Raw genomic sequence first — 25,646 nt, forward strand, 5'->3', positions numbered from 1 at the left:
TTCCTTGCAGGTATGTCGTCTGGAGATATGTTCGATCACTACATCGTCGCTGCTACTCCCTCGAGCAGGAAGAAAGACAGCAAAAGGGTCCGTGGAGAAAGCAGCAAAGCTGCTTCAAAGAAGGCCCAGACTGATGGACCTTCAGCAGCTGCTCCTTCGAAGGAAACCACGCCACCTCCCACAAAGGAAACAACGCCACCTCCTTCTCCACTTGACCAGCCATCTCCAACTGCACCGGTTGACCAGCACTCTACTCCTCCAGTGCCTACTGACCAGCCACACCACACTCAACCCGAAGACACCCTAACCAGCACCGTGGTCAGTTCGGCCAGGGAGAGAATATACAAACTCTCCAAGCACAAATGTATCCAAGAGGCCATCGTTGGCACCAGCTTTATGGAGGCCGACCAAATAATAAACTGAGGGCTGAACGAGATAGCTAGTGTAAGTTGTTTTCTATTGCTGAGTCATTTTACTTTGTTAATTTCTGCCATCATCTTACCTCTTTTATTTGATTGCAGGGATTGCTGACTATCACTGCTGGTTGGCGCCGCACGGGGACTTTGGTCACCCAGATCAAAGACTTTGACACCAGGCACACTAAGGCGGTGAAGGTGCTCAAGGGGAAGAATTCTGAACTGCTCAAGAAAAATGCAAAACTGACCAACCAGAACAATGAACTACGCGAGCAGAAAGCTCAGCTGACTGAAGAGTTGTTGGAGTGTCGGGCTGCCCTGACCAAATCTAAAGAAGACAAAGAAAAGTTCACGGAGAGTGCCAAACTCAACTACCAAGAAGGCGAACAGCTTGAGCTCGATCTGATTGCGAGCAGAAAGGAGATGGAGGGGCGCGTTAAGGAGCTTGAAGAGACTAATGCCAAAAATTTTGAGAAGTATAGGGAAGCCACCCACCTTTGCTTCTACGAGTTTTGGAAGCATAATCACGAGGCCGACTTCAACTATCTATCCGAGCGCTTAAGACGGACTCAAATAACCCAGTGCACTATTCGCCTGGAGGAAGAAGAAATAGCCAAAATTCCTGCTTCCCCAGAAATTTCCTTAGCAACGGGGATTGACAGCGCAGACAATGAAGCTGGCACTACTGTCACCAGGACACTCCTCAAGATCCTCTAGCCCTGTAGTCTTTTATTTTTCTCTTTATTTTATTATCCTTTAACTACGCGGCCTACGGGTCGTGATGTAAAGACAATTTCTTTTTTAATTTTTATTGCTGCATGGGTAGCTTTTTTCCTTTTAATCAACCAATTACATCTGAGCAGTACTGCTCGCGGTGTAAAGGAATTCTTTTTTCTTTTTTGATATTATAATACTTGCATTTATTATAACATCTGTTCACATGATCGAACTTAGCATAGTACTTTGGATTGATTTAACAAAATAACAAAATTTTGAAAAATACTCTAAGTACCCTAGCATGCTTTCACTTATTTTGCTCATGTGTTTACATACCTTTCGATATGCTTTGCTTACTAGATACCTTATATGCCCCCCAAGTGATTGAGGAGCTTTAGGTCCTCGATCACTTGCCTTGACTAAGACCTGTTCGAACATTTCTGGTCATAGGATAAATTTTAAAATGAGAATATAGCAAAACAACACACGTAATGAGCAAATACTTGTAATAAATACAATAGTTGGCAAGATTGACTAGCTGCGCACAGTCCCTTTTATTTCTCATAATAAATTGACAAAACGTGTCTGTACGAGTGGTCATCAAAATGATCTTACACTTATAAGAGATCAGTCTCATAAAATGACCAACCCTTTTTCATAACTTGTAAAAAGTAAAATTAATACAAACCAATTCTTTAAGAAGAATTGTTTATTGATAGTACTTGCGCAGGTTGTAACGCCCTACCACCTTAGAGCCGTTACTAAGTGAGTTTAAAGACTAAAAATGTGCAACTAACTCGCTAGACGAGGTTTTTAAGACCAAAAGTGTGACTAAACAAACATTAAGGCTGTAATCTTTGAAAATGTTTAGTTTCATTGAAAACTTCAAGTATCAACATCTGGGATCCCAAAAATAAGGTTTACAAAATATTTACAAATCAAAAAAATAGATTTACAATCGATTATCCATCAAAAGAACTGGTTAATACAGCCATTTTTCAAAATGCCCCCAACCAAAGCAGTCGGGTAGGCCAAACATGTACGCGCCGCCCCCACGCTCTCCATACTCATGGCTGGTTGACTTTATCTTTGCCCTTACCTGCAACACAGAGCACCTGTGAGCCGAAGCCCAGCAAGAAAACTCAAACAGTATATAACACGTGCATATTATATAGTTAACATATCAGATAATCCACAGATAATCAAGTAGTCCATCAGGCTAAACAAACACGGCCATGCCGCCCCAGAAGCATTACCAAAGCCTGGGGTCTCGATCCTCGCCGTAAGGATATTCCATATGTCCATTTGGGTCCCACCCTAACTATAAGCACTCCATGTGCTAAATGTTACTTTCGGCCCCGCTGCCGTTCTCGGCCTTCGCCGTTCTCGGCCCTTTGCCGTTCTCGGATCCCTTGCTGTTCCTTCTAATATAAACACATATAGTACAACTTGAAATAACACTCAAACATATAATAATTCAATTAAGTTATCTAGGGTCGTGCCCTGCAATAACATTATGGGCCCATGCCCTGTCCTACGGGTGCTACAGTTTCTTACCTGTATCCCGAGCCTCACAGTGCACCAAAGACTCGAGCACGGTCCTCTAACTTGAGCCTCGCCGAAACCCTAGTCACAACACAAATAAAACACTCTTTAATACTAACCAATCCAAAACCACTTTCCGGGACCAATCCCGCACTCTTGGGACCTCCAAATTCCTAAAACAATGCATCGGAAACATCCCCGAGCCCCCGGAACAAATGCCCAAAAATGAAAATTTTCCCATCCTGAAAATAGCCCAGCGCCGCGGCGCTACCCATGAGGGCCGCGGCGCCCGGAAAAGTCAGAAAGCTCCCCCCCCCCCCTGAATTAGCCTCGCGCCGCGGCGCCGAAGAATAGGGTCGTGGTGCCCCTATGCGAAACTAGAATTCTGGGTTTTTCTTCTGCAATTTCCTGAACCAAAACACCTCTAAACCAACCCAAACACACACCTAGACCCCAACACCAATTTGAAACTTCAAATGAACCATCTAACAACCTATAAACACTAGTATCAAGATCAAAAACACAATCACACCCAAAAATCCACACCTTTGATTTCAACTTCAGAAAATTTAAACCCATAGCTCAAAACTTAAACCATGCTTCAATTCCTTAAACCAAAACAGAAACAAACCTTAAAATTGCATAAAATCCTTACCTCAAGTGGAGAATTCAACCTTAAGCTTCTTTGATTCTCCTCCTAAATTCCCACTTCAGCTTCTTCTACTCTTCTTCTTCTTACCCTAGATTTCCCTCTAGCTTTTCTTCTCTCAATTTTTAATAAAACCCATAATATGACTAAGTGTCTAAACCGAGTACCCCTATATCCCAGCTGAATTTTGTCTAAACCCCCTGCCAAATGACCATTCTACCCCTTCATAGTAATCCTTTCCTAACTAAACCTCAAGGGCACTCTTGTCATTTCACCTATATTACAATTTTACCAATTTCCATCTAAACTTGTTACCCTCAGCAGTAACTAATGGTTACTCAGGTTACTCAAACACCAATAACCATAACCACTCATTCTCAACTCAACTTATAAGATTCCCAAAGTACCCCTAGGCTCCTCCCGAGCTGGGTACAAAATCCCGTTGTGACTTTTAGACTAATTAGCTCACTAGGACCGTCTCGACGCGTGCATCACAGTAAAAACACCACACTCACGTGGTACAAATCACATAATACAATTATCACATTTATGCCCTCAACGGGCTAAAATTACCAGTTTACCCCTAACATACAAACGGGGCCCACATGCATCTATATACCACCTAAACATGCATTACTAATCACATAATCATTCAAATTCATATATTATCATGTTAATTCATTTATTGCCCTCCAGGCACACTAAACAAGGTCTTAAACCTTATTAGCAACTTGGGGTGTTACACAGGTGTTCTCCATTACAATAGCGAGGAATGAGATCTCCATTCAAGCGAGCAAGTTTGTAAGTGTCTGGGTGGAGGACTTCTTCAATTTGGTACGGTCCTTCCCAGTTAGGTCCGAGTACTCTAGCGACCTGGTCGCGGGTGTTGAGGAAAACCCTTCTAAGTACTAGATCTCTTGCATTGAATTTCCTCTCATGTACTTTAGAATTGAAATACCGAGCGACCTTTTGCTGGTAAGCCGCTACTTGGAGTTGGGCTTGCTCGCGCTTTTCATCAACCAAATCTAGAGATTCCATCAATAGCTGTCTATTACAGCCTTGATCGTACATCATTCTTCGATGCGATGGCAGATATAACTCGACAGAAAGCATAGCCTCATACCCATAAGACAAGAAAAATGGAGTATGGCCTATTGTCGTGTGATGGGACGTTCTGTACGACTAGAGGACTTCAGGAAATTGCTTTGGCCATGCCCCCTTCACTTCTTCAAGTCTTTTCTTCAGAGTATCTTTTAGTGTCTTATTGACTGCCTCGACCTGTCCGTTTGCCTGAGGGTGAGCAACTGAAGAAAAGCTCTTGATAATTCCATGCTGTTCGCAGAAATCTGTAAACAGATCACTATCGAATTGTGTGTCGTTGTCTGAGACAATTTTTCTTGGCAATCCATAGCGACACACAATGTTTTTAACCACGAAATCCAGCACTTTCTTGGTCGTTATGGTTGCAAATGGCTCAGCTTCGGCCCATTTTGTGAAGTAATCGACGACCACCACGGCGTACTTGACGCGGCCCTTTCTTGTGGGAAAAGATCTGATTAGGTCTATACCCCAGACTACGAATGGCCACGGACTTTGCATCTGTTTTAGTTCATTAGGGGCCGCTCGCGGAATTTTGGAGAACCTCTGGCACTTGTCGCACCTCTGCACAAATTCCACCGAGTCTTCATTCATTTTTGGCCATAAGTATCCTTGCCTTAGGATCTTTTTCAATAAGCTCTGCCCCCCAGCATGGTCTCCACAAAAGCCTTCGTGGACCTCTTTCATCAATTCTTTGGCCTTCTCCCTTGAAATACACCTAAGGAGTGGCATTGAGTATCCCCTATGGTACAAGATTCCATCGACCAAGATATACCTAGCAGCCTGCCACGGAAGGGTCCTGGCTTTGTTTATGTCCGTTGGTAACACACCCTTCGTCAGGTACTCCATGTAAGGTGCCATCCATGTATCCGCCGCTTGAATCACCAAAGAGGCCTCTTCTGCTTGGATGCTTGGCGCAGATAATCGCTCAACCGGCACTATGTATAGGGCTTCAGCATCCTTGGCACTTGCCAACTTGGCCAAAGCATCAGCGTTTGAATTTTGGTCGCGAGGTACTTGCTGGAGAGTGTACTTATCAAACTGCACCAATTGATCCCTCGCTTTATTCAAGTAAGCAACCATTTTTAAACCTCGGGCCTGTTATTCTCCAATGATTTGATTGACCACTAACTGAGAGTCACTGTAGATATCAAATGAATTTATGTGCATGTCTCTGGCTAGTCGTAATCCTGCGAGCAGCGCTTCATATTCAGCTTCGTTGTTTGAAGCGGTGAAGTCGAATCTAATCGCGTAGTGAAATCGATGCCCTTCAGGCGCTATCAAAATCACTCCGGCTCCAGTGTGATACTCATGAGAAGAACCATCTGTAAACAACTTCCATGAGGGAGTTTGGCTTTGAGGTCCAGTCTCTCTAGGCTCTTCTGACTGCTCGCTATCTGGAAGTCCAGTGAATTCTGCGACAAAGTCGGCCAGACCTTGTCCTTTTATTGATGCTCATGGTGAATAAGAGATATTAAACTGCCTAAGTTCAACAACCCATTTCAACAATCAGTCTGTGGCTTCTGGTTTCTGCAGAACTTGCCATAGAGGTTGGTCGGTCAAAACTGTGATTGGGTGAGCTTGGAAGTATGGCCGAAGTTTTCAGGAGGCTAAGATCAGACAATAGGCTAATTTTTCAATAGGTGGATATCGCAGTTCTATTCCTATTAGCCTTTTGCTTACATAATATACGCCCTTCTGCACCCCCTCTTCCTCTCTTATTAGAACAGCACTAGCAGCGTATTCCGTGATTGCTAAGTAGATGAACAAAGTTTCTTTATCAACTAGTTTTGATAGAATCGGTGGTTGCGACATGTGAGTCTTTAAAGCTTGAAAAGCCTGTTCACACTCCTCCGTCCATTCAAATTTCTTGTTGCCTCTGAGTAGATTTAAGCTTTGAACATCTTTGATTTTTGTTGGCGATTTCATATCGACCAGGGCTTTGATCTTCTTGGGATTGGCCTCAATTCCTCTTGAGTTTACTATAAATCCCACGAATTTCCCTGATCCAACTCCAAAGGAACACTTTGGGGGATTCAGCTTCATCTGATATTTGTTCAAGATGTTGAAGCACTCTTGCAAGTCCCCTATATTTTCTTCTGCCTTCTTCGACTTAACTAGCATGTCGTCGACGTATACCTCCATGTTTGTTCCGATCAGCTCCTTGAACATGTGATTGACTAGTCGCTGGTAAGTTGCACCAGCATTTTTCAAACCGAAGGGCATTACTTTGTAATAGTAAAGCCTTGTATCGGTCCGAATGCTAGTGTGATCCTCGTCAGGGGGATGCATACTGATCTGATTGTGCCCGGAGTACGCATCCATGAATGACAGGATCTCATGCCCCACAGTGGCATCGACCAGCTGGTCGATTCTAAGGAGTGGAAAGCAATTTTTAGGGCAGGCTTTATTAAGGTCTATGAAATCCATGCATGTTCTCCACTTGCCATTTGGCTTTGGAACCAATACGGGCTTAGAGACCCTAGATGGATAAAACGCTACATGGATGAATCCATTCTCTTTTAGCTTCTCGACTTCTTCCTTCAATGTTTTTGATCTGTCTTTCTCGAGCAACCTCATTTTCTGTTGTACTGGTGGAAAACTCTTGTCTATGTTCAGGACATGGCTAATGACCGAAGGGTCTATCCCGACCATGTCTTTATGCGACCAGGCAAAGACTTCCTGGTTTTTCCTCAAAAATTCCACCAGTACTTGTTTCGTTGTTGTCTCTAAGTTTTATCGACTTTCACAACCCTGGTCGGATCTGCTTCATCAAGTTGGACCTCTTTAAGGTCCTCGATGGGTCCTATCTCTTCATCAAAATCGCCAAAGCAAGGATCCAAATCCTTCTCCTCACTTTGGGCAACGCCCTATTTGGTGACACAATCACTTGATTGGGTTTGCATATCACTGGCCATGTGCAACTCTTTCCCGGCAGCTTCCCTCGACACACCTTTCTTCGCTTTAGATATTGAGGCGTTGTAGCACTCCCTCACTTCCCACTGGTTTCCCAACACGCATCCTATCACTGCGTCAGTTGGGAATTTCATGGCAAGGTGCCATATCGAGGTAACGGCTCGCAGGTCGACAAAAATTGGCTTTCCAATTACAACATTATACGCTGAAGGACAATCAGCTACTATGAAAGTAGTGAGTAATGTCCTGTTTGCAGGTGCAATTACGGCTGTAACTGGGTGCTTAATCGATCCTGTCGAGGTGAGCCCTTCGCTAGAAAAACCATATATGGTTTGGTTGCATGGCTCCAGGTCCTTGATGGACAACTTCATCCTTTCCAGTGAAGACTTGTACAGGATGTTGACTGAGCTTCCCGTGTCAACCAACACCCTTTTAACCATCATGTTGGCGATTTCGACGTCAACGACCAGCGGATCGGAGTGTTGGAATTGGACGTGCTGAGCATCGTCTTCAGAGAAGGTTATCAACTCCTCCTCTGTTCGAGCTTTCTTTGGTGCTCGATCCTCCACACTCATCATCTTGATGTCCTGGTCATGGCATAAAGTCTGAGCGTATCGCTCCCTTGTTGGAATAGCTTATACAGGATCTTTATTTATTTTCATGTATATCTAATATTAAACAAATTAATACAAGATAGCCTAAAATATGTTTCTAAAATTGAATTCAAAGAGAAACAAATAATATAATACTTACAGTATACCCAGCAGAATTAAGAGTCCTTCCTTCAGTTTCTCTAACTCGTGTATCCTTTCTGTCGCAGAGTATTATCAAGAAACTGAACCGATCTTCTATTTTCTTCACGATCTTCCAATGTATCCTTAGAACCACCTAGATTAGTGTGGGCAATTCTCAACACATGAGATAGATATAGAGAGAAGAAGAGAAAATACAAAGAGGCTTAGAAAAGGACTTGTGTTTAGAGAGAATATAAAACTATCAGAAAATCTGACTTATCAAACACCATGTTTTGACTTCTCTATAAGCACTCCTTTTATAGACTCAATTAGGCCATTTAATTTAATTAAAAAATCAATAAAATAACAGCCATTTTGAAGCCCTAGGTCGAAATTATCATGGGCTATAGGCCCGTGAAATTTCCCATTTGATTATAAGCCCATTGGGCTTAAAATCAAGGCATGTATTATTTTCTATTGATTTAATTAATTAAATATTTATTTAAATCCTTTATCAAATTAATTATTTATAATTTGAACCTTGATTTAAACTTATTTATTAATTTAGATACCAATTTATCTTAATTAATAAATCTGCCATAATTTCTCTTTTCTTCTCAAAATTACACAACTCTGTGAAACTATCCAAAATTGACCTGGTCAACTTTGATAATTCTAATTGATGATTAAATCAATTAATTGAGACTATCTAGATGATTTTATCCAAGGTACAATGGGGACCATGGGCCTATGAAATCAAGCTCCAATAAGTTATCATAAATTTAACAAATAAATTTACTAACTTATTAATTCCTCGTGACTCCACTATAGACTTGGAATTGCACTCTTGAATTCATAGAACGCTCTATAACAAATATAGATATGCTATTAATTATCCATTGTTACAACCATAATTGTTACTCAATCCTCTATAGATGGTCTACAGTGAGATAGGACTAAAATACCGTTTTACCCCTCATTGTATTTTATCCTTAAAACACTTAGTTCCTTGTAAATGATATTTCAGTAAACTAATTTAATTACTGAAATGAGATCTCTATCATTTAACACCTTGAACCAAACTAAAAGGAAACCATCGTTTCACTTCTTCATCAGAAGCTATAGATGTTCATATCTATGATTAACACTCCCACTCAATTATACTACCGAGTTCCCAAGATGTAAGTATGGGCTAATCCGTAGGGTAAGCTGGTAACGAACAAGTCAAAGAACTCAAATAATACAATCAGTTAGAATACTAACCACTCAGAATTGAGATTGAATTGACCTATGGTCAACTATATGATATGACTAGAATAGATAATAACGGTATGTTTACTTATCTTATCAACTGTCAATATCGGTCCTCTCCGATGTAACAAATACATCCGATCTTATCTACTTTGCTAATGTTCTAGAAAGAACATAACACTGTAATGTGTAAGTAGATCATATCGTAGATTGGAAAGTCAGTGTAAATCCGGTGCACTGACTAATCTTAGGACTAACTTATTTTGAACATATAATCATATTTATATTCCACTGTGATTACGTCACTATAAATAAGATTAGCTATATGCTCGGGATTTAATAGAAGTTTATATTAAACAAATAATCATGAAAATAAAACATGTGAGCAAAGTGATTGACCAAGTCAAAAAATGATTTCTATTCTTTTATTGATAATAAAATGAGATTACAAAGAATTTGGGTTTTAATTAGGGCATAAAACCCCAACAAACTCCCACTTGCACTAATTGAAACTAATGCCCTAATTCTACTAATCCCATCTCCTTGATATGCTTATCAAATGTAGCTTCTGGTAGTGTCTTTGTAAACGGATCCGCAAGATTGTCTTCAGTTGCAATCTTCATAACCATCACATCTCCCCTGGCCACATATTCTCGAATAATGTGATACTTCCTTTCTATATGCTTACTCCTCTTGTGACTTCGAGGTTCTTTCGAATTGGCTATCGCTCCTGTATTGTCACAAAACAACACAAGCGGTTTATCCATTTCTGGAATAACACCAAGATCCGAATAGAACTTCTTTAGCCAGACTATTTCCTTAGCTGCTTCTGACGCAGCTATGTACTCAGCCTCCATGGTGGAATCTCCAAATCACAGCTCCACCCCCAAGAGTAAACACCATTCCAGAAGTAGACTTCCTGTCATCAACATCAGTCTGAAAATCTGAATCGGTGTAGCCTACAGGGTTCAGAACACCACCCTTGTAGACTAACATATAATCCCTAGTCCGTCTCAAATACTTCAGGATATGCTTAACTGCTATCCAATGTTCCGGTCCTGGGTTTGACTGATACCTGCTCACTACTCCCACTGCATAGCAGATATCTGGTCTAGTACACAACATGGCATACATCAGACTTCCAACTGCAGATGCGTAAGGAACTTTTCTCATTGCATCTTCCTCTTCAGGAGTCTGGGGATACTGCTTCTTTGAAAGATGAATTCCATGGCGGGACGGTAGACGCCCTTTCTTGGAATTTGTCATTGAGAAACGTTCAAGCACTTTATCTTTGTAAGCTGCTTGAGATAGAGCTAAGAGTATGTTCTTTCTATCCCTGATGATCTGGATACCTAGAACATAACTTGCTTCACCCAAATCCTTCATCTGGAATTGAGTGCTCAGCCAATTCTTCACATCTGATAATTTCTTAACATTTTTTCCAATGAGTAAGATATCATCTACATAAAGAACCAGGAATACCACTATTTGATTTGCCTTCAGTCGGTAAACACAGGGCTCATCAATATTTTGTTCAAAGCCATAGGTTTTGATTATTTCATCAAACCTAAGATTCCAGGAACGAGAAGCTTGCTTAAGTCCATAGATGGACCTATTTAACTTACAAACTTTTCCTTCTTGTCCAGATACTTTAAATCCTTCCGGCTGATCCATATAAATGACCTCATCAAGCTTTCCATTAAGAAAATCTGTCTTGACGTCCATTTGCCAAATCTCATAGTCGAGAGCGGCTGCTATGGATAGGAGGATGCGAATGGATTTGAGCATGGCTACCGGACTAAAAGTTTCCTCATAGTCCACGCCTTCTCTTTGGGTATAACCCTTTGCCACTAATCGAGTTTTATAAGTCTCGATATTTCCATCAACACCTCGTTTCTTCTTGTAGATCCACTTGCACCCAATGGCCCTAAAGTCACTAGGTGCTTCCACAAGATCCCAGACGGAATTAGAGTACATGGACTCCATTTCCTGTTTCATGGCTTCGAGCCATAGTTCCTTTTCAGGGCTAGCCATTGCCTGTTTGAAAGACAATGGATCATCATCACTAGTGTCACCAACAACCATATTGGTTTCACCATCCAAACCATAGCGAACTGGGTTTCTAGAAACCCTCCCACTACGACGAGGCTCCGTGACTGTTTGCTCAGGAACAGTGGTACTTTCTTCATTTAAATCGACTTGCGTCGGTTGTACATGAAGAGTGGGAATTTCATCATCAACACGCGTTGATGACGATGGAACATTGGTTGGAGTCAATTCTTTAACCATCTCCTCTAATACTACTTTGCTGCGAGGTTTAAAGTTCTGGACATAGTCATTTTCCAGAAAAGTAGCATTTGTAGAAGTAAACACTTTCTTTTCTGAATGACTGTAGAAAAGTCCACCCCGAGTACCTTTAGGATAGCCAACAAACATGCAAACTTTAGTTCGCGGTTCTAGCTTTCCCTCCTTTTTCCTCAGGACGTGAGCGGGACACCCCCAGATTCTATAATGGCGTAAACTAGGTTCACGACCATTCCAGCGTTCTAAAGGTGTTTTGGGGATTGATTTTGACGGCACGACATTGAGAATGTCATTTGCGGTTTCAATTGCATGTCCCCAGAACGAAGTTGGTAGAGTTGAGTAACTAAGCATGCATCTAACCATTTCCAATAAAGTTCTGTTTTGGCGTTCCGCTACACCATTTTGTTGCGGAGTACCTGGGGCAGTAAGTTGTGATAAAATCCCAAGTTCAGTTAAATGATCTTGGAGCTGCATATCCAAATATTCTTCACCCCTATCAGATCGCAAGATCTTTAACCTTTTACCTAATTGGTTCTGAGCCATTGCTAGGAATTCCTGAAACTTTGAAAATGTTTCTGATTTCCTATGCATTAGGTAAAGACATGAGTATCTAGAGTAATCATCAATGAAAGTGACGAAATACTCAAAACCACCCCTGGCTTGTATATTCAAAGGTCCACAAACATCTGAATGCACAAGACCAAGTGGTTCTTTGGCCCTATCACCCTTTGCAGAGAATGGACGCTTGGTCAGTTTGCCTTCTAGACAAGATTCACAGACAGGTAATTCACCTAAGGTGAGTTCCCTCAAAGGTCCGTCCTTTGTAAGTATTTGAATCCTATCATAGCCAATGTGACCTAGTCTCAAGTGCCATAAATACGTCATATTATTGTTATCGGTCTTTTGACGTTTATTGGTCCTAGGTTTAGCTACTTTGAATAAATCATTATTAAGAGCGAGGGGTTCGTTAGGTCGCAGAATATAAAGCCCGTTTTCCAAATATGCAATACACAATTGTGATCCATTGAAAGAAATAGATATATTAAAACTTGTGAAAGTCATAACATATCGTTCTAATTGCAACATGGAAACTGAAATTAAATTTCTACTAAAATCCGGAATAAAAAATACATCTTTTAAAATTAAAAATTTATTTCCGAACTTAAGACGAGCTCTTCCTCTAACTTGGACCGCAATGAACGCTCCGTTCCCAACTCTAAGCTTTAAGCCGCCTTCGTTCACTTCCTCCCACGATTCAAGAAGCTGTAAAGAGTTACAAACATGGTTAGTAGATCCAGAATCAATAATCCAAACAGAGTTATCATTCTCTAAAACACATGTTTCTAAGATAAATGAACTATAATCATTACCTTTGTTTTTATCTGCTAGAAACTTGGGGCAATCTTGTTTCCAATGCCCCTTTTCTTTGCAGTGAAAACATTTACCTTTACCTTTCTTGTTTTTCTTGTTTTTCCCCTTAGGCGTCTGTGCACTTGGTTGTGCACTCGCCTTTGCAGCTTTTGCAGGCTTGGGGTTATTGTTTTGCCCACCTTTCCTTTTGTTTCCAGCTTTTGAAGATGAAGCGTGGTTAGCTTCAGCCTTAGCTGGATCAGCAGCAGTAGTAGTAGTTGTCTTCTTTTCTCCTCCCTTACTAGGTCCACCCATAATAGACTCAAAAGTCTGAAGCTCATTCATGAGCTGCGTCAGACCATAGTTGAGTTTATTCAACACATAGTTGGTGGTGAATGGAAGGAAAGCTGGAGAAAGACTGTTGAGGATTAAGCCAACTTGAGTTTCCTCATCTATTATGGCTCCGTGCAGTTCAGCTTCCTGAAAGTAGTTTGTCATCTTGATCAGGTGATCACGAACATGTTGAGAAGGTGCCATTCGAGCATTGGCATATTTCTTGGTGGCCTCAAAACGAGTCTGCGCTGACTTGGCACCAAACATGTCTTGGAACTGATCCATGATTTCGTAGGCTGTCTCGACATTCTCCATCTTAGTCTTGAGAGTGTCGACCATACTAGTCAACATGTAGTACCGCGCCTTGTTGTTAGCCGCCTGCCAACGCTCATACTTGTCCCTCACAGACTTGGTAGCTCCTTCAGCTGGAACTTCTAGGGATTCCTCAGTCATGACGAACTTGGAGTTGTCACCTATCAACACAATGTTGATGTTTTGCTTCCATTTAAGGAAGTTTTCTCCAGTGAATTTCTCCATCGAAAGTTGAGAAAGGATGGGAGTAGACACAGCCATAACTCAAAACTACAAAGTACCAATAAAATAGAAATCAATCACATTTGCTCAATAAAACTTCTATTCACACAAATTTCAAGAAATAGCACAACATATACCAAAAATATGTAAGCTATGGGAAAAAATACCAAAAACAATCATATCTCTATTTCTTTAGGTTTTTAACTAATCTATGATATCCTTGTCCCGGTTGGCGAGAGTCAAAAATACCACTAGTTAAATAGAGTTGTAAACTCATTTAATAATGGACACCACTATTAACAACCTACTATTCGATCAAAATAAGAAAATAAAATCTCTTATTTTATGAGCTAGACCCACGGTTTCAATAATCATAGATTTAGTCCTAGTAGTCACCGTAGGGGTGAGTCTAGTAGAATTTGACCTATAATTATCTATCTTTTGAGATCTAACCTTGTCAAAATAACTAATGAACACCTTCCGTAGGGGGACGAATCAAAGCGCCTCGAGGGCCCATTAAGCTATTGACTATGTTAAACTAACGGTGGAGATCGAATAAAATTCTTAAAATAAGCTCATTATAAAATTAAAAATAGTATTTTTATTATTTATTTTTAGAAAATTAATGACTATGGTTTTCCAAAAAAAATTAAACAAATTAAAATTTTTAAAACCAAAGTCCTATAATTTCTTATTCATTCTAAAGTGTCACATTGAAACAAATTCAATTAATTTAGAATTAATTTGTTGCTAATCAATATTTAGGTTTAACTAATATAATGAACCTATACAATTAAGTCCAACTTAGGTAAATGGGCCTTAACAATTGGGCTTGTATGGAGGAGGGCTGGGTCCAGTATGTCGTTCCCACTACAATGGCCCCCTATCTTCCATACAAGGTCCAAAAGACAGGAATTTAAACCTTCGTTTTATTAATTGTTATTAATTGATTAGGCCCACTATAGTCATGCAAAGCAAATGGGCCTTCACAAGTGGAATCACCCACAAGAGAGGAATTTAAACTTTACATTTTCTAATGGGCCCAAATAAAACTTATCATTTTATGAATATTTTATTTGGCAAAACACCATATATCTAACAAACATATGGGCCACTATATGCATCTAAGCCCAATTGCAAAAATACCACATATAGTGCAAACAGACATGTTATAATTGGATGGGCCTAATCATGTTACTATATGAGCAATTCTATGAATTTATGCAAAAATACCACAATTTATTTCATTTGCAAAAATACCATAATTAATTATCTAGAATTTATCAAAAAAAATTCAAATTAATTAAATTTTTACAAAAAATAAGTCAATTTAAATGAAATTTATCAACAATTAACAATAGTTAATTTAAATTTCATTTATCAACAATCAACTTGGTTTTAGGTTAATTTGAAAAAAAATATTAATTTAATTTAAATGGGATTTATCAACAATTAACCAAAGTTAATTTAAATCCCATTAAAAAAAATTATTAATTGGCTGAATAAAAAATAATATTTTTCAAAATTTAACCAATTTTAAATTTTAAAATCAATATCTTAACTATTTTCCAAAATATCTTGTGTTGTTATAACTATTAGCTAATATCTTGTGTTGTTATAACTGGCTCTGATACCAGTTGTTGGAATAGCTTATACAGGATCTTTATTTATTTTCATGTATATCTAATATTAAACAAATTAATACAAGATAGCCTAAAATATGTTTCTAAAATTGAATTCAAAGAGAAACAAATAATATAATACTTACAGTATACGCAGCGGAATTAAGAGTCCTTCCTTCAGTTTCTCTAACTCTTGTATCCTTTCTGTTGCAGAGTATTATCAAGAAACTGAACCGATCTTCTATTTTCTTCACGATCTTCCAATGTATCCTTAGAACCACCTAGACTAGTGTGGGCAATTTTCAACACATGAGATAGATATAGAGAGAAGAAGAGAAAATACAAAGAGGCTTAGAAAAGGACTTGTGTTTAGAGAGAATATAAAACTATCAGAAAATCTGACTTATCAAAAACCATGTTTTGACTTCTCTATAAGCACTCCTTTTATAGACTCAATTAGGCCATTTAATTTAATTAAAAAATCAATTAAATAACAGCCATTTTGAAGCCCTAGGTCGAAATTATCATGGGCTATAGGCCCGTGAAATTTCCCATTTGATTATAAGCCCATTGGACTTAAAATCAAGGCCTGTATTATTTTCTATTGATTTAATTAATTAAATATTTATTTAAATCCTTTATCAAATTAATTATTTATAATTTGAACCTTGATTTAAACTTATTTATTAATTTAGATACCAATTTATCTTAATTAATAAATCTGCCATAATTGCTCTTTTCTTCTCAAAATTACACAACTCTGTGAAACTATCCAAAATTGACCTGGTCAACTTTGATAATTCTAATTGATGATTAAATCAATTAATTGAGACTATCTAGATGATTTTATCCAAGGTACAATGGGGACCATGGGCCTATGAAATCAAGCTCCAATAAGTTATCATAAATTTAACAAATAAATTTACTAACTTATTAATTCCTCGTGACTCCACTATAGACTTAGAATTGCACTCTTGAATTCATAGAACGCTCTATAACAAATATAGATACACTATTAATTATCCATTGTTACAACCATAATTGTCACTCAATCCTCTATAGATGGTCTACAATGAGATAGGACTAAAATACTGTTTTACCCCTCATTGTATTTTATCCTTAAAACACTTAGTTCCTTGTAAATGATATTTCAGTAAACTAATTTAATTACTGAAATGAGATCTCTATCATTTAACACCTTGAACCAAACTAAAAGGAAACCATCGTTTCACTTCTTCATCAGAAGCTATAGATGTTCATATCTATGATTAACACTCCCACTCAATTATACTACCGAGTTCCCAAGATGTAAGTATGGGCTAGTCCGTAGGGTAAGCTGGTAACGAACAAGTCAAAGAACTCAAATAATACAATCAGTTAGAATACTAACCACTCAGAATTGAGATTGAATTGACCTATTGTCAACTATATGATATGACTAGAATAGATAATAACGGTATGTTTACTTATCTTATCAACTGTCAATATCGGTCATGTCCGATGTAACAAATACATCCGATCTTATCTACTTTGCTAATGTTCTGGAAAGAACATAACACTGTAATGTGTAAGTAGATCATATCGTAGATTGGCAAGTCAGTGTAAATCCGGTGCACTGACTAATCTTAGGACTAACTTATTTTGAACATATAATCATATTTATATTCCACTGTGATTACGTCACTATAAATAAGATTAGCTATATGCTCGGGATTTAATAGAAGTTTATATTAAACAAATAATCATGAAAATAAAACATGTGAGCAAAGTGATTGACCAAGTCAAAAAATGATTTCTATTCTTTTATTGATAATAAAATGAGATTACAAAGAATTTGGGTTTTAATTAGGGCATAAAACCCCAACATCCCTTGCTTTCCCACTATCCCCTGCAATGTGTGGGCTGCCACAGATGGTGAGTAACGTTCCTGCCACAGGAGCTGGCTGTAAAGGAGGCGAGCGTTGGCGTGCATGCGCCTGCTCGTTGCCACCTGGAGCCTCTCGTTGAGAACTTCCTGCATCTCATACGTATCTCCCTAGGTGTCCTTGCCTAATCAAGAACTCAATCTCGTCCTTCAACTGGCTACACTCATTGGTGTCATGTCAATAGTCATTGTGAAAATGACAGAATTTTGTCGTATCTCTCTTGGAGATATCCTTCCTTATAGGCGTTGGTCGCTTATAAGGGATATTAGAGCTGGTCGCCTGGTAGACCTCTGCTCTACTTTCGACAAGGGTCGTATAGTTGGTGAATCTTTGATCACATCTATTGCCTTTGGGGCGTTTATTTTCAGATGTTGATGGCTCATTGCCCGCCCTTTTTCCACCATTTCTGCCATTTCCGCTCTTGTTGCCTTTGTCGTTGCCATTGGGTTTATCTGACCCATTGGCGGCCTTGGCGGGATCTTCCTTCAGCCCTTATCTTTCGTGGGAGACTTCCCCTCATTGGCGGCCACATCTTCGAGCTTGATGTATCGATCAGCTCGATCTAGGAATTCCTTGGTACTCCTTACCCCATTCTTTCTCCAGCTACTCCAGAGGGGAGAATGGCGTCTAACCCCAGCAGTTAGGGCCATCATCTTTCCCTCATCGCCCACTGTTTTGGCTCTAGTTGCTGCTCGCATAAAGCGCTAGACATACTCCTTTAAGGGCTCTCCCTCTTTTTGGTGTATCTCAACCAGCTGGTTGGCCTCAGTGGGGTGTACGCGACCCGCGCAGAATTTTCCGTAAAATTCCTTCATGAACATTTCCTAGGATACTATACTAGTAGGAGGGAACTTAAAGAACCACTCCTGGGCGATGTCAGATAGGGTGGCGGGGAAGATCCTACAGCGGACATCGTCCGAGACCTTCTGAATATCCATTTGTATCTCAAACTTGTTCACATGAGATACCGGGTCCCCGTACCCATCAAAGTTCGGCAGTACTGGCATTTTGAACTTGTTGGGGGTTTCTGCCACAGCAATCCTCTGCACATACGGAGAGCCTCTCCTCCGGTCGTACTCTATGTGGGATGTCCGGCTCCCGACCAGCTGCTGTACTGCCTGGTTCAAAGCATCAATTTGAGCGTGAACCGCGTCTAGGATTGCCGGGGCGACTGGTACTAGAGGAGCGTACTCACCGTGCCTCTCATGCCTGTCGTTGAGTAAGTCTCTCAAGTCATCATCCCTGCGCCTTTGCTCGCTAACTCCTAGCCTATCAAAGGCGTTATGTTGTCTGGGTTGCCCCCCAGCGTTATGGCTTACAGGCCTATTGTCTCTTGGTGGGGGGTTCCTGTCTCCACCTCTTTCTTCTTGCCTTCGACCAGCAATCCCCCTACCGAAATCAGCCTCATTATAGTCATGGTCGTCTCTAAATTGCGGCCGACTTTGGCGTGACCGACTGGTCACGATGTTTCCTCCTCTGGCTGGCATTTCCCAAGCATCAAGGGGAGGCCTGTGCTGGTCGGTGGGTCCCTGTGCATTATTATGTCGTGGGGGGCCCCTGACCGCAGAGCCTGACTCGTTATGCATTATGTGGGTAGAAGGACATTGCCCCCTGCTCGATGGATTTGGCTCATTGTCCTCTGGGCACCTAGGGCTACGGGGTGGCTGCCCGGCCCTATTCTTCCTCTGGCGCTGGGGATTTCCGCGACCAGCTTGAGAAGGTGGTTGTTGCTCGGGATCCCGAATTGGGACATCATCCTGAGCAATAGGTGGATGCTCTGGCCTTTGTGGGCTTGTTGGCTGGATCGAAGGACACAGATTAGGGGCCCATTGTGGTGGTGCACTTTGTGGCTGATCCAGTTGAGAGGCCGGCACAGCATGCCCTCTGGCCAAGTGAATGGCTGCTTCAAGAGCGGCTGTGGCATCTCTCTACCGACGGTTGCAGCTCATTTAACTCCTAGCGCTGATGCTCAATCTCCCTTTGTTGCAGTGCCAAGGTCTCTGTCTCATTTTCCTGATTGGCCCTTAGACTGGCCAACTCATCCTGCAACACGCCTAGTGTTGCCCTCAGCGTCTCGGAATCTATTTCCTCCTCTTCAAAATCCAAGTGTGGTTCATGTTCAGCCACATTTGAAGGAGGAGGTTGAGACGGCGTAGCGCTAGCAGCCTGTCCAGCTTTCTTGGATGTCTTCACCATTTGATTTTCTTTAAGCTTTTTGACTAAGCTCTCAATGAAAGCACCAGAATGTTGACCCTCGATTTGGCCAACGACACGCAGTCAAAATAACGACAAAGAAACAAAAAGTAAATCAAGAATGAAATCAAATGGGAAGAAGGTGACACAAATGATTTATAGTGGTTCGGCCCCAACTGTGTGGTAATAACCTACATCCACTTAGAGTTCTTATTGATGTTGAAGCCCAGTGTCGTGATCAAAGAACTAGGGTTCTTTAGTTTCACAAGCCTTAGGAGAATTACAACTTTCTGTGGATAATCACACTACGCTCTCTCTCTGAGTATTCAAGTTCAAGGTTCAAAAGTCCCTTCCTTGAGCCCTATCATTCATATTTATAGGCTCAAGGGGGTTACATGGGCCAATGAGCCTTAATTATCCTTAATATAAACGTATCAAGGCAATAAAGAGAAAAGATAATAAATGTAGTTATTAAAAGATTGTGTATCTTAAAGGAAATAAATTGAAGCATGCGACCAGACTGGTCGCATCTAAACACGAGATCTGATGAAGCAATAGATATCTGGTCAATAGGCGAACAACACTCCTTCATTTTGACGTTGCCACGTGCCAACCACGTGTAATAAATTCTTGCCACGTTATCAGGAGTCATTTTTGGGTAAACAATTGATAAACTTTAGAATTTTATGATATTCACTTAATATTATCATATAATATCGGACATAGTCTATATATAATAATTCAATTCAATTATTTATTTCATTTAAATCATTTGTCAACTACAATTGCTTTAAGGGAACTATTCCCAACATGTGACGTTGGGGTTCCACTCCGAGGCCTGTCATCACGAAGATACTCTGCTAAGGCCTTGAACTCTTTGTCCCTTTCTTCTCGGTGGTGATTGAAGTACTCCACGACCAGCCTGTGCCTCTCAAGCTCTTCTCTTTCGTAATGCTCGGGGAAGATCACAAGCCGCGGTGTTATGCCTAGAGGATAGCCAGATGCATCGAGGGACGAGATATCCTTTCCTGAGCCTAAAGTCCCCTCATTGAGGACAGGAGACCCCTCGCAGAGTTCGATGACTTCCTCTATTCCCACCGGCCTCGAGAGAGTAGCTGGGGGAATGGTTTCCAGAGATCCTGGGACCACTGGAGCTGCGGAACCATCTGCCGGAGCCATGGGCACAACGGGCGGTGCGACAGAGACCTGGATTTGAGAGGGCCCTATAACCCTCTGGTATTTGGTCCGGATGGAGTCAGCCAAACCCATGCGACCTGGAAAGAATAAAAGTGAGTAAAATGCATGAAAAGGAAAGTTCTAGTCCGAAGCATGTGAGCTCCTCGGGAGGCCCACCACTCTATGGCTCCTCAGGGTGTAGGATAGAATGGGACAATACCCTCATGAATCTTCCCATCTCTTGAGTGGCGTTCTTCTTGTTTTTATAGAGTCACCTCACGTGCATAGACGTCACCTCGTCCAATGGTACAAAACCCTGGGGGTTTAGCCTTCTCTTCAGATGGTGGAGGAATGCGTCAATTAAATCTTGGTAGTCTTGGAACTCCTCTGTAGTCTAATGATGGCCTGAGATATGTCCACTCCAGAGAAGCGAAGGCGAGGCGCACACAGGCTCAGGGATTACCCCTTCTCCTACTTTCCTATCATAATACAAGATTATGGGGGATTTACCTTGGTCATGCAACGAGGACTCCACCCCTGCCTGGAGCTCCTAGTCCTCCTGAGCCTCTGCATCGGCTCGGATGGCAAAAATGTTCGCGACATGTTCTTCTCGTATCCTTTGGTTGTATAGGAGGAGCGCATGACCGTCCACGTACTCCATGTGGAGGGCAGCTACTTCTCAGGACTTCTTCAAGTTTTGGAACAAAGAAAGCTCCACGAAGCCTAATTGTTGACCCTCTTGGAGAATGCCAAACCGATGGAGGTGAGCTTCCGTAACGAGGAAGTTGAGCTCCATCTCCGCGTCCGGAAGACGCTTTATCTTCTGAAGTCGGTCATTGTATGCCTTCATGAACAGAGTACAACGAAAAGGACCTATCAAGAAAATATTTCTAAGTATGGAGTGACTATCGTCAGAGAACTAAATTAGAGAAAAGGTTTGAGACACTTACCAACCCTGGCGAATTCCAGGAGAAGGATAAGGTTAGTCTGCATGGGAAAACCACTTGTGAAGAAGAAGTGGTCTTTGTAGTCCCGCGTGTGACTCTCGTTGTGGCAAGGAGCCTTCTACACCAACCTCGGATAGGTGTACTTAATACCCATCAAACCTCATTCTTTCGAGGACAAGCCCAAAAACTATAGACGTACATTATTTCGTCCGGAGAAGGCACGGGCCAGTTTTGTCTCTGGTGCAGCACGTACAATCCAGCGAACACCAGGTACCCGTTCGGGGACAACTAGAAGGGAGCTATGCCGACGTATTTAAGGAAGTCGACATAGTACTAATGCAGAGGCAAGGCTGCCCCTGCTTGCAGGTGCAAAGCTCTATAAGCCCCGAGGCTGTTCCCAATCTGGTGCACCATTTCTGAGTCCTGGGGTAGGCGCACAAGGATGTCACTTTTGACTTCGTAATGAAAGAGGATTTTGTTCAGCACCCCTCAATGCCTCAGCTTTTCGGGGAGATGCTTCGCCTTGAAGCCATCCGCTTCGTAACATATGTCCTCGTATATGGGACCCATGTTTACCTCCTCCTCTGAGGCACCACGTCGGATTGATCTTTCTTCTGTCAGAGGCCCTCTCTAACCACTAGTGCCTGACTCTGCTCCGGGGCAGGCAACCTCCTCTCCTCAGGATCTGTCCCGCTTCTCGGGCCATGTCAATAATCTCACGATCGAAGTTAATAAAAGCCTTGCTGGTGAGGTGGTGTAACTCCTCGCACATCTGAAACAAGCAAAACCAAGCAGATAGCGTCTTGAACAAAAGAAAGATAGGTCAAAACACGAGAACCCCTAAGACAACTGCTCGGGAAACAAAGGAGAAAGGAGAGCCTAAAGACTGAGGTGCCCTCAAAACCAAGAATCAGGTGTCGGAGGACACCACCAAAGTTCATGAACTTCATCGGAATCTAGAAAATTTCCAAATTCTAGTGGAATGCCCAGAAATGCGAAAAAACGCAGCAAGGCCCAAACGACCCATTTTGGCTAATGTTAATGCCAAAACAGACCTAAAAGGACCAAAGAAGTCAAAATGACCTATAAATCCCAGAAACCATGACAGCCTAAGCATGCAACTACATTCATCCGAATAACCCAAATAGAAAAGGGATAGAAAGAAGGACTTACTCGAAATGAACCTTCGATGAGTGTTGTGACGTGTCCAGTCTCGAAAGTATTTCACGTCGTTGCCCAGAAAAAGCTCGATTCTCTCCAGTCGTCCTGGTCTCCGGGAAGGGGACTCTTGTGAGGTTTTTGATTAGGGAAGGATGGAGGGAATTGGAGAGCTTAGGTATCTAAGAAAGTTTCAAATGCTAAAAGTGATGAAATGGGAGGCAAAATTCGAGCCTTATACTCAAGAACTTATGGAGGAAGAAATTTCTCCCTAACCGTTGATCACCTACGGAGTAGGCACTCAAGCATGATCCAACGGTCATAGATATCAAGGCACGAATTGCGATCCAACAGTCATTGGAAAAGGACACCTCAGGTACAAGGCAAAAGGACATCTCGTATACGAATTAGATGTCTTGGGCGTGGAATGGACGCCTCATTAATTGCATCAATTGACAGGCCTAACAATGGGGAGTTGACACGTGGCGTCATCTTTTATGAAATGTGATGCCTCGATAAGCCAAACGTCACCCCGGAGTACGTCTATCAAAATTACTCCTCTCAGACTAAGTCTCCACTGTTTGAGGACAAGTGAAGACTTGGGGGGCAAATGTTGTCTGTATTTTTTCCAATTGACATGTGGCAATCATTAGAGAAGTAATTAAGCTCCATGGGAGCTAATAAAGCCCATAGCTCGCCTAGAGCTTCTCGGAAGGTAAGCCCTTCCCAAAATGTTGTGATCCACCTCCAGAGATGAATGTCTTCAAGTGTGCTCTTTTCTTGAGGACCATTGTCAAAGTCCTCCCAATCTCATGTTCATCTAGCCCTCCAGGCTTGGACGAGTTGTCCTCGAGGCTTGGAGGGAAACGCCAGGTGTCATGCACAGCGCCCTTGGACCACAAGCAACCATCTGACAAAGTTACTGTTCCTTCAAGTTGTGGTGTCGAGTCCATACAGGCAACAAGGAGCATGTCCCAATGTGCCACCTGACGTGGGAAAACGTACAGCAATCCCCTAACACTATCAAGGGTGTATCTCCCCAAAAGTTTGTGGGCTGCAAACTTAGAAATGGGCCCTGTGTGAGATGCACAGGCCCACCACTACTTTTATTACGAGAATGTCTATTAACTAGCATTTAGATCCCCAATTAATTGGGAATGTTTTGTAATAAATCTCTAGTAAGTGAATTAATGGTCCTCATCCACTATAAATAGGGCTAGGGCACTGCTAAGAGCTGCCTGAACCCCATAGAAGTTTGAAACATTCAAGCTTCCCCAAATCCAAATACAATAGACTCGTGGACTAAGGTTAATTAATAACTTGAACCACGTAAAATCTGTCTTCTTACTGTATTTTCTTCAAGTTCTTTTAATTAGTTGATAGCGAAAATGACAGTCAACAAAATTTAAAAGATATTCTTGGAAAAGATAGGGTCCCCTAGTTTTTCCCAAAAAAATTTAGGGTAAATATTTTTTTGGTGTCTTGTGTTTAATCAAAATGCAGACTTGATACTATGTTTCCTAGAATGCTCGTCACGGCCTTGTAATTTGAAATCATACATGACAAAATTTGGTACTCTATAATGAAACAATTTTGCTCGTAGGAACAAGAAGCAGATTTATTCTACACCCGATAAGTACCAAGACGCAATGGTTGGACGTTGATCGCATTTTATCTGAGTAACTGTCTCTTTATTTGTTCATCATTCAAAGGACCCATTTGTTCGAATTTTTTTTTTTTTTTTTTTATAATATGAACTAAACTTATTCAATCTATGCTATGTATAAAAGATGTTATGCTCCCGCCTTTTTTCGAATCTCTCTCTCGGTGAGGTCACCAACGGCCATGGCTAAAGGAGCTAAGATTTCGGGGAAAGCTAAGGGGAAGAGGAATAATAAGAAGAAAGGTCCTTCATCTTCGGATCGTGTAATCAAAACAAGATCCATGGATGCTATTCTAGGGATCTCTGAATTGGAAGTGCAAGAAGAGAAAAAGAAAGAGGATCAGTTTTTTGGGATAGAGTATACGGTTCAGGAATCGGAGGCGATACTTAGGAAACAGAGTGAAGTTCGTAAGAATTTCTCAGATTGGTTGAGTATTGCAAACCAGGCTGATATTGAGGAAGAAGTGAATTACTGGAAACCTTCAATAGTGGGGTATGTTGCTGGTGCTAACCCTCCTCTGAACGTGCTCGATGGATTTGTGAGAAGAATGTGGAAAGATGAAGTGGTTAAGGTAGGAATGCTCTCACATGGAATATTCATTATACGGTTTCAGAATCTAGAACAGAGAGACAAAGTTTTGAATGGGGGTTTCATTTTCTTTGACAAGAAACCTTTCATCATGAAGCCATGGAATTCGATTGAAGATTTTACCAAAGAGAATGTGGATACAGTCCCTCGTGGATTCAAGTGAGGGGCCTTGATATTAAATATTGGGGAGAGGCATCACTTTTTAAGATAGTTGGCCAAATTGGAAAACCGATTCAGGTTAATGATATCACCAAGCATAGAGACAGATTACTGTATCCGCGAATTTTGATTGAGGTGAGTATTGTTCAAGATTTTCCCCCTAAAATCTCCTTTACAGATGAATTTGATCATGATATTGAATTGGATGTGAAGTATGAATGGATCCCGCTTATATGCAAGAACTGTTCGGGCATGGGGCATGGTTCTAACGTGTGCAGGAACAAAGTTCAGACAAAGAAGACCTGGGTTCCAAAAGAAAAAGCAGAGGTTAAACCGGTGGAACCAGTAATTGATGAAGATGGTTTTC

The 25,646-nt window shown here is 41.2% G+C and overlaps 1 protein-coding gene across 1 annotated transcript; it reads left to right on the forward strand.

The window, feature by feature from the left end:
* The first annotated feature begins 12 nt into the window (after nt 1-12).
* On the forward strand, nt 13-24,532 carry LOC133799642 (uncharacterized). The gene is made up of 3 exons (XM_062237640.1): nt 13-318; nt 522-892; nt 24,472-24,532. The coding sequence occupies exons 1-3, from the start codon at nt 13-15 to the stop codon at nt 24,530-24,532; spliced, it is 738 nt and encodes a 245-aa protein (XP_062093624.1).
* The last annotated feature ends 1,114 nt before the right edge of the window (nt 24,533-25,646 follow it).

This window comes from Humulus lupulus, chromosome 9, assembly GCF_963169125.1.
Source record: "Humulus lupulus chromosome 9, drHumLupu1.1, whole genome shotgun sequence".
Classification (NCBI taxonomy): Eukaryota; Viridiplantae; Streptophyta; class Magnoliopsida; order Rosales; family Cannabaceae; genus Humulus; species Humulus lupulus.